This window comes from Lethenteron reissneri, chromosome 56, assembly GCF_015708825.2.
Source record: "Lethenteron reissneri isolate LAM-NWPU_2019-01 chromosome 56, ASM1570882v1, whole genome shotgun sequence".
Classification (NCBI taxonomy): domain Eukaryota; kingdom Metazoa; phylum Chordata; class Hyperoartia; order Petromyzontiformes; family Petromyzontidae; genus Lethenteron; species Lethenteron reissneri.
In genome coordinates, this window is record NC_083834.1 from 3,564,359 (window position 1) to 3,575,275 (window position 10,917).

The 10,917-nt window shown below is 52.6% G+C and overlaps 1 protein-coding gene across 1 annotated transcript in view; it reads left to right on the forward strand.

The window, feature by feature from the left end:
• Positions 1-6,865, forward strand: part of LOC133357020 (low density lipoprotein receptor adapter protein 1-B-like) — a 59,433-nt gene extending 52,568 nt beyond the window's left edge. Inside the window, exon 8 of the mRNA XM_061574761.1 lies at positions 6,682-6,865. Within this exon, the coding sequence (XP_061430745.1) occupies positions 6,682-6,865 (184 nt within the window). The remainder of the gene's footprint in view (positions 1-6,681) is intronic.
• The last annotated feature ends 4,052 nt before the right edge of the window (positions 6,866-10,917 follow it).

Sequence of the window (10,917 nt, forward strand, 5' to 3'; positions counted from 1 at the left end):
GACCCAACACATCCACCTCATACATCTCCATTGCTGTCGGTTTCGAGTGCATACGCCATCGTCCTCCATAGAGATACGGGGTGCAAAGATGGTGGTTCGATGCATGATTGTTGGCCACGGGGGTCAGGGCAAATAACCGCATTGTTACTTCGTGTTATTGCAGCAGGAGCAGGATCATCCAGAGTAAGTGGATTTGTGCAGGGTGCTGAGGTGCGGGTGCTCATAGATACGGGAACATCCACCACCATTGTTTCGGAGTTTATTTACAGGACTTTGCCGTCGACAGTGGGTTGCCTTGGTCCTGTGAGTAGTCCTTGTGTTGCCGCTAATGGTGGGAGCTTAGGTATTGTGGGCCAAATTGTGGCATCGATACTGATTGGAGATATTGAATGCACGGGCCTGGTATTAGTTTCAAGTTCATTGGCGGTGCTGTGTTTATTGGGGACCGAGAATGTTTCTCCAGATTTGGATTGACCAGGGTTGTGTTGAGTTACTGTCGGGACTTCGGTTGAGATTTTGGAGTCCCCTACTGAGTTATGTATGGCTAACGCTGTGGTTCGGGCCCTGGTGCGTGAAACTGTTAGGGTTTCCCCGGGTGCACAGATGCTCGTACCCTTGAGGCTACGGAAGCGGCTCGACCAGGAAATCACTGAGGGTGGGGTTATTTTAACCCCTTTGACTAGAGCGGTTCGTGGTCTCACTTTGATAGGGGCCCAGGCGATAGTGAGGGGGGAGCCCTTCCTGCAAGTATTAAATACTGGGCTGGGTACCGTGGTCATATAGGCAGGTACGGTGTTGGCGGCGTGTTGTGAAGAAACGAATGATGCAACCACTCGGGTCGTTGCTGCCGTTGAACAACAAGTGGTGTCGGATGACTCGTAGATGGATCCGTTGTGTGCGGGTAATCCGGATTTGTCGTGTGAGCAAAGGGGTAAGTTGCGGGCATTGCTTCAGGAATTCTCTGATGTATTTAGTAAGGGTAAATTCGATGTGGGCCACATGTCCCTGATGCGCCACCATTTGATACGGGTGGCGCCACTCCCTTTCGTTAGAACTCATTTCGGTTTAGTCCGAAGGAGAAGGACTACGTTTGTCAGGCGGTCGACGTGATGTTGGCCGCCAATATAATCTCCCCATCAACCAGTCCATGGGGTGCTCCCATTGTCCTGGTTATAAAAGAAAGACAGGAGTTTGCGATTTTGTGTGGATTTTCGGAAATTATTGTCGTGGTTTTGGCAGTTGCCCCTGGATGAAAGTTAAAAACCTAAAACCGTGTTCCGGACACCGCAAGGGCTGTTTCAATTTAACGTACTTCCGATGGGGCTTCACTCAGCTCCAGCCACATTCCAGCGACCCATGTATTACGTAATTGTCTTTGGTTGCACGTTCCGGGAACATCTACAGTGGTTGCGTGCAGTATTTGTTAAAATGCGGGCGGTTAATATGAAATTCAAGCTGCAAAAATGTTACCTCCTGCAGAAGTCAGTTCGGTACCTGGATCACTTTGTTAATACAATCACGTCCACTTCAAAAGGCCCCTACACAATACAGGCAGTAGGCGTCACGAGACATATATAATTAAAACAATTCAGCTCCCTTAATACCATGATTAAAAGTTAAAAAATTGGCAACAGGGAAAGCAAACAGATGGGTTTTGAGCCATATTAGTTAAACAAAGGTACAAACTTAGCGACAAAGATTAAGCAAACGTTATCTATTCTCACCCTCACTCCAATTAAAAACCAGACTACAGTCTGCACCAGGGGGTCATGAATCCTCATTTGTTAATTCAATACCGATGTTCTGGTTGCCTTTGGTGGTTCTCTACGCGACCTGATAAAAGGAAAATAATGATAATAATTATGGCAGTCAGGATCGTTCCTAAGCCAAAGCGAATTACCTAATCCCGGCACATCAGATAATAGTAATGACTCGAGAACGGGCAGCGCAGGCCCAGGATGCAGGCAGTGAAACAAAGGTTAATAGACCCTATGAAAACACGTAGTAATAATAATTCTAAACAAACCAAAAACTAATTTAAAAATTATTATTACGAATAGTATACAAGGGTCATCTAGAGGAGTTAAGGGCGAAATAAGTCAGTTATACCTAACCAAGATGTAACATACTCCATAGGAAGGGAGCCTCACAGCCGTCTTTGTCTTCCCGAAGCAACGGGACAGCGCAGCGGGCACACCAGAGCAGGGAAATTGCCCTCATAAAAGGTTTTATTGCAAGTTGGGAATCTGTGTCCACACACAAGCGAACCAAAAAAAATTAACCCGTAAAACAAAGTTTTTCACTATAAATCCTTTATATGCGTGTTCAATGGGCCACAACCCAGCCCACATTGGTCTTTGAAACGGGCGGCTAGAGTCCTCTCGTCCTCTGGCTTGAGATGGCTGCCACCTATGGGTCAGATGATTGCCTGCCACCATTAAGCAATTGGTAATTAAATATAATCTTTTTTTTTCCTAAAATGTTGAAAATTTTGGAGAGAAAAAATTCACGAAAATAAATTGTCACGCACAACAAGTCTGTGTGCAAAACGTTTCTTGTAGTTGGCCACCAGGTTTGCACACATCTCAGGAGGGATTTTGTCCCACTCCTCTTTGCAGATCTTCTCCAAGTCATTAAGGTTTCGAGGCTGACGTTTGGCAACTCGAACCTTCAGCTCCCTCCACAGATTTTCTATGGGATTAAGGTCTGAAGACTGGCTAGGCCACTCCAGGACCTTAATGTGCTTCTTCTTGAGCCACTCCTTTGTTGCCTTGGCCGTGTGTTTTGGGTCATTGTCATGCTGAAATATCCCTCCACGACCCATTTTCAATGCCCTGGCTGAGGGAAGGAGGTTCTCACCCAAGATTTGACGGTACATGGCCTCGTCCACCGTCCCTTTGATGCGGTGAAGTTGTCCTGTCCCCTTATCAGAAAAACACACCCAAAGCATAATGTTTCCACCTCCATGTTTGACGGTAGGGATGGTGTTCTTGGGATCATAGGCAGCATTCCTCCTCCTCCAAACACGGCGAGTTGAGTTGATGCCAAAGAGCTCCATTTTGGTCTCATCTGACCACAACACTTTCACCCAGTTGTCCTCCTTCACGGCGTAGTGTGTTATCAACTGTTTTCTTGGTGACTATGGTCCCAGCTGCCTTGAGATCATTGACAAGATCCTCCCGTGTAGTTCTGGGCTGATTCCTCACCGTTCTCATGATCATTGCAACTCCACGAGGTGAGATCTTGCATGGAGCCCCAGGCCGAGGGAGATTGACAGTTATTTTGTGTTTTTTCCATTTGTGAATAATCGCACCAACTGTTGTCACCTTCTCACCAAGCTGCTTGGCGATGGTCTTGTAGCCCATTCCAGCCTTGTGTAGGTCTACAATCTTGTCCCTGACATCCTTGGAGAGCTCTTTGGTCTTGGCCATGGTGGAGAGTTTGTAATCTGAGTGATTGATTGCTTCTGTGAACAGGTGTCTTTTATACAGGTAACGAGCTGAGATTAGGAGCACACTCTTAAAGGGAGTGCTCCTAATCTCAGCTTGTTACCTGTGTAGGACTTGGGTTATAGCGCGCCACGCATTCTCTTCCACTGTTGCTATGCCAGCGAGCAGAGTACAGTGGGGTGTAGGTGAAGACACAGTTGTTGTTGTGGCATTAGGTGAGAGGGTCGTTAAGTGTTGAGACAGGTGTTCGGGGTAGCCGGGGGGACACAGGCCAGCGATTGGCTAAGAGGGTAATTGGCAGAGGTGGGACAAAGTCATTGTTATGCAAGTCCAAGTCGAGTCTGAAGTCATCATATTCATGACTCGAGTCTGACTCGAGTCCAAGTCACATGACTCGAGTCCACACCTCTGGTAATTGGTTATTAGCTGGCGTCGCTCTGGCGGCAATAACAAGGTCACGTGAGACCGGGGGCCAGGGGGCGAGTAATAAGGGGGTGGTTGAGATAATTAATGGTGATTAATTAGTGTGGGGATATAAGCCACAGCGCGACGGAGAGAGGGGCTTCTTGTCTTGGTCGGCGTCTTGGGTGGAGCTGCAGCGACGGTGCCCGGGGAATCGCAGAGCAGGTGGTGATGGTAGTAGAGCAGAGATAGAGTGGGTTAGCGGCGACAGATGGAGTAGAGTATAGAAAGACAGTGATAGCGAGAACGCAGTGTGCGAACAGGGGTAGCCATGCATCTGAAGGATGCAGTGTAGAATAGCAGGGGAGTCGACAGACCTGGAGAGAGAGAGAGGGAGACGCGGAGTGACGCGGAGCGGAGTGAGGGCATGGAGAGACGCGGAGCGGTGGCGCTGCAGAGATAGACGAGGAGCGGTGGCGCGGCGGAGGTGGACTGTTGAGCGGAAAATAAAGAGAACATAAAGACAACCGAGTGCGAGTCCTACACCTGTATAAAAGACAACTGGGAGCCTAGACATCTTTCTAATTGAGAGGGGGTCAAATACTTATTTCCCTCATTAAAATGCAAATCAATTTATAACATTTTTGACATGCGTTTTTCTGGATTTTGTTGTTGTTATTCTGTCTCTCACTGTTCAAATACACCTACCATTAAAATTATAGACTGATGATTTCTTTGTCAGTGGGCAAACGTACAAAATCAGCAGGGGATCAAATACTTTTTTCCCTCACTGTAAGTGCTTTTATTGCCCTTCATATGAATATCGTTGCATGCCTGTTTTTAAGACTCTACCTGTTGCCGGATGTGCTCGTTATGCTGTGGAATTAATGATATGTGCGGTTGAAAAAGAAAAAAAACAGTGATGGTTAAATATGCTGCTCACTGAGAGAAATCTCCCCGATGGTACCGTGGATAATTCCGAGTATGCGAGTTCGCATATTAGAGTGTCATATTTTTGTTTAGAATTAAAATTGCTTAACACAGAAGTATTTTGAGTGTTTCTTTCCAAGTCCATGCATAACTCTTATTGATAAGAACTGTATCCTGCGTTGATATATGAATTTGGAGACCTAACATAACATAAACACACTAAGATAATCAATAAATGTTAATCAAAGATAATTGTTTCATCCCGATTGATACAACTCTGGATAACGAAGCTAAGCCTAATTATCATAACTGCCCACATTAACATAATCGCAAGCATTTTTCCAATCTTCATTTAATTTTTATTATTTTCATAAAAATTTTATAACCCGACATATACAACAGTTATCACCGAAGAGCCAGTGCGTGTGTTTTATGGGCGCCAGCCGTTGTAAGCAGGTGGAGGCGGGGGGAGCCGGTCACCGTTGTAGCGTCGGTAGATGCTCTGTCGCCCGTAGCGGAGGTGGCACGTGATAACACCATTGGTCTTGCGCACAAAGAATGGGAGCACCTCCAAGTGGAGGACGCCTCCTTACGGAAAATATGGCACTGCGTTGGTGCACCAAGCGATACAAAGGGTCCAGGGGGTATGTCCCCCATGGTACTCTGAGATGGGCTACTAATGCGCTGAGATACAGAGGTACAGCGGTACTGTATCGTTGTACCAACTGCTCTGTGGGGTAGGGTAACGAGAGCTGCCCATGTGCGGCTGATGCACCTAGGGGTGCAGAAAACATTATCGATGTTGAAGCGTGACTTCTTTTGGCCCGGGATGTCAGAAGACGTCCACAACGTGCTTAAAGGTTGAGTGGAATGTGCTTGCCGGAAGCCCCTGCCGAGGCTAGCCCGACCACCGTTGCAATCTATCAGGGTGTCCCGTGTAAATAAGTTCGTTGCCCCCGACATCGTTGGGCCATTTCCCACCACTTCGAAGGGCAATAAATTATTTATGGTCGGGGTCGAGTACCTGTCGCGGTGGCCGGTGGCCGGTGGCATGGCCCCTGCCGGATCAGTCGGTGGCATCCATTACGGACGCGTTCCTGCATGGTCACGTGTTGGATAAAGGGGTCCTGGAACGTCTCCTTACGGACCAAGGTCGAAATTTTTCTTCGAAATTGTTACAAGAGGTATGTGATTTGTTGGGTACAAAGAAAATTCGAACTTCGCCCTACCATCCCCAGACTGACGGAATGGTAGAGCGTTTACATAAAACTCTTACGTCCATGTTGTGCCAACAAGTCAATGAGGCATAGTCTGATTGGGACCTACACGTTCCGGGGGTTCTTGTGGACTATAGGATGGCCCCTTATGCCTCTACCGGGTTCTCCCCGGTTGTTTTATGTATGGAGAGAGTGTGACCCCCACCCATGGAAGCCCAGTTAAATATTGAACCGAGCAAGAAGAGAGCCACTGTGCCGGGACTTGTGAGCCTCACCCTTAAGTGGTTCACTGAAGCACAGGAGGCGTCTCGTGGCAATTCGGCCAAGCGGCAGGCTGAGAATGAAAAACTGGCTGGGCTTAAGGAGTCCGGAAACCCGTGTAAGCCTGAAGACAGGGCATGGCTGCATTGCCCCCAAGTGCCTCTAGGCACGTCTCCTAAATTACATAGACCATGGCAGGGCCCGGTGCAGGTAATTGAGGTGAGGAGGCCGCAGTGTGTGCAGATTTATGTTGGTCGCAGGCGTTGGTATGTGCACCTGTCACGACTTGAAGCCCTATTTACTACCTTATGAGGGCGTTTCATCTCCACAATCTGATGTCCGGGTGTTTGATGTGTCCAATGGAGCCGGACGTATGGTTATGGATGATGCGCCTCGGCGAAGCTCTGTTCCTCCATTTGCAGGATCCCAGGGCCTAACGCCCGTGGAACTGCCGGCGGCGCCATCCGCAGGCGGATCAGGGTGTACGGGACGACCTCCACCCACTTCTTCTCTTCCTCCATCTTCGTCCCGGGAAGGACCGTGCCCATTGGGCCATCCTCGGATTATCCCCAGGGTTCCCAGAGGACCCGTGCTGGGCCCATTTGAGGTGCGGGCGACATGTACCATTCCAAGACAGTTCGGTTCAGATGACCACCCCGAATCGTCGTTCGGTTGCTGTTATTTTGGGGGCTGGATTGTTGCCATGCATTGCGAATGTTGCGTGGATATTGTTGCTTCATCGTCCCACTGCACTGCATGATGTGTAAAGGTCAGCCAGCACGGCTGTTTTTTTCACGGGGGAGGGGGTGATGTAGTGACATTGAATGAGTCACTGTAGCGGCTGGCGCTGGGAGATTGGTCGACAATGGAATTAGGGGTAGCATCCCCTTCTACCAGTTGAACCCGTGGGCCAAGCCCGGAGGCTTCTGGGGGATCCAGAAGGGTGCGTGGCCGAGGGCGGAGCCCGGTCACGCTGGAGAGAATAAAAGGCGAGCTCCGACTCACAGTCGGGGCTGCTACCATCGGGAATGGAACTCGACATGCTGATGTCATCGTGATCTTCGCCTCTTCAAGCTGTGGGTCTGGATGCATGTTGGTTGTCTCTGAATTAGAACACTCCACCTGTATAGCCTTAACAGACTGTTGGAGCAAGTGCTGCGAGCGAGCACCTATGAAGGCCGGCATGGCACACGAGGGGATGGGTGGTCAGCACCATGTCTGACCGCCTTTATCTCCCCAGTGGTGATGTTAACACACCGCACCAGGTAACTATGGGAGGCCCAGGACCAGATTCGAACTCGGGTCGCCGGGTTCGTAGCACCAGCAACGTGCCACAGCCACTCACCCTCCCCATCACAGCCACTCACCCTCCCCATCACAGCCACTCACCCTCCCCATCACAAAAACTCACCCTCCCCACTACAGCCACTCACCCTCCCCACTACAGCCACTCACCCTCCCCATCACAACCACTCACCCTCCCCATCACAGACACTCACCCTCCCCATCACAGCCACTCACCCTCCCCATCACACTCACCCTCCCCATCACAACCACTCACCCTCCCCATCACAGACACTCACCCTCCCCATCACAGACACTCACCCTCCCCATCACAGACACTCACCCTCCCCATCACAGACACTCACCCTCCCCATCACACTCACCCTCCCCATCACAGTCACTCACCCTCCCCATCACAGCCACTCACCCTCCCCATCACACTCAACCTCCCCATTACAGTCACTCACCCTCCCCATCACAGCAACTCACCATCCCCATCACAGCCACTCACCCTCCCCATCACAGTCACTCACCCTCCCCATCACACTCACCCTCCCAATCGCAGCCACTCACCCTCCCCCTCACACTCACCCTCCCCATCACAGACACTCACCCTCCCCATCACAGACACTCACCCTCCCCACCACAGCCACTCACCCTCCCTATCACAGCCACTCACCCTCCCCACCACAGCCACTCACCCTCCCCCCCACAGCCACTCACCCTCCCCATCACAGTCACTCACCCTCCCCATCAGAACCACTCACCCTCCCCACCACAGCCACTCACCCTCCCCATCACACTCACCCTCCCCACCCCAGACACTCACCCTCCCCATCACAGCCACTCACCCTCCCCATCACAGTCACTCACCCTCCCCATCGCAGCCACTCACCCTCCCCATCACAGCCACTCACCCTCCCCATCACAACCACTCACCCTCTCCATCACAGCCACTCACCCTCCCCATCACAGTCACTCACCCTCCCCATCACAGCCACTCACCCTCCCCACCACAGACACTCACCCTCCCCGTCACACTCACCCTCCCCATCACAGACACTCACCCTCCCCATCACAACCACTCACCCTCCCCATCACAGACACTCACCCTCCCCATCACAACCACTCACCCTCCCGATCACAGCCACTCACCCTCCCCATCACAGCCACTCACCCTCCCGATCACAGCCACTCACCCTCCCCATCACAGACACTCACCCTCCCCATCACAGACACTCACCCTCCCCATCACAGACACTCACCCTCCCCATCACAGACACTCACCCTCCCCATCACAGACACTCACCCTCCCCATCACAATCACTCACCCTACCCATCACAGACACTCACCCTCCCCATCACAACCACTCACCCTCCCCATCACAGCCACTCACCCTCCCCATCACAGTCACTCACCCTCCCCATCACAGCCACTCACCCTCCCCACCACAGACACTCACCCTCCCCGTCACACTCACCCTCCCCATCACAGACACTCACCCTCCCCATCACAACCACTCACCCTCCCCATCACAGACACTCACCCTCCCCATCACAACCACTCACCCTCCCGATCACAGCCACTCACCCTCCCCATCACAGTCACTCACCCTCCCCATCACAGCCACTCACCCTCCCCATCACAGACACTCACCCTCCCCATCACAGACACTCACCCTCCCCATCACAGACACTCACCCTCCCCATCACAGACACTCACCCTCCCCATCACAATCACTCACCCTACCCATCACAGACACTCACCCTCCCCATCACAGACACTCACCCTCCCCATCACAGACACTCACCCCCCCCATCACAGACACTCACCCTCCCCATCACAACCACTCACCCTCCCCATCACAGTCACTCACCCTCCCCATCACACTCACCCTCCCCATCACAGACACTCACCCTCCCATCACAGCCACTCACCCTCCCCATCACAGCCACTCACCCTCCCCATCACAGCCACTCACCCTCCCCATCACAGCCACTCACCCTCCCCATCACAATCACTCACCCTACCCATCACAGACACTCACCCTCCCCATCACAGACACTCACCCTCCCCATCACAGACACTCACCCTCCCCATCACAGTCACTCACCCTCCCCATCACAGTCACTCACCCTCCCCATCACAGACACTCACCCTCCCCATCACAGCCACTCACCCTCCCCATCACAGCCACTCACCCTCCCCATCACAGCCACTCACCCTCCCCATCACAACCACTCACCCTCCCCATCACAGTCACTCACCTTCCCCATCACAACCACTCACCCTCCCCATCACAACCACTCACCCTCCCCATCACAACCACTCACCCTCCCCATCACAGACACTCACCCTCTCCACCACAGCCACTCACCCTCCCCATCACAACCATTCACCCTCCCCATCACAGCCACTCACCCTCCCCATCACAACCACTCACCCTCCCCATCACAGCCACTCACCCTCCCCATCACAGTCACTCACCGTCCCCATCACAGTCACTCACCCTCCCCATCACAGCCACTCACCCTCCCCATCACAGTCACTCACCGTCCCCATCACAGACACTCACCCTCCCCATCACAGACACTCACCCTCCCCATCACAGACACTCACCCTCCCCATCACAGACACTCACCCTCCCCATCACAGTCACTCACCCTCCCCATCACAACCACTCACCCTCCCCATCACAGCCACTCACCCTCCCCATCACAGTCACTCACCGTCCCCATCACAGTCACTCACCCTCCCCATCACAACCACTCACCCTCCCCATCACAGCCACTCACCCTCCCCATCACAGTCACTCACCGTCCCCATCACAGTCACTCACCCTCCCCATCACAGCCACTCACCCTCCCCATCACAACCACTCACCCTCCCCATCACAGCCACTCACCCTCCCCATCACAGTCACTCACCCTCCCCATCACAGACACTCACCCTCCCCATCACAGTCACTCACCCTCCCCATCACAGTCACTCACCCTCCCCATCACAGCCACTCACCCTCCCCGTCACAGTCACTCACCCTCCCCATCACAGTCACTCACCCTCCCCATCACAGCCACTCACCCTCCCCATCACAGTCACTCACCCTCCCCATCACAGCCACTCACCCTCCCCATCACAACCACTCACCCTCCCCATCACAGCCACTCACCCTCCCCATCACAACCACTCACCTTCCCCATCACAGACACTCACCCTCCCCATCACAGCCACTCACCCTCCCCATCACTGCCACTCACCCTCCCCATCACAACCACTCACCAACCCCTCCCACCCAAATCAATCCCACCCCCCTCCGCAACTGCTCAGGCACCCACTCCCCTCCCCACCACCACCACCACCCCCACCACACTCC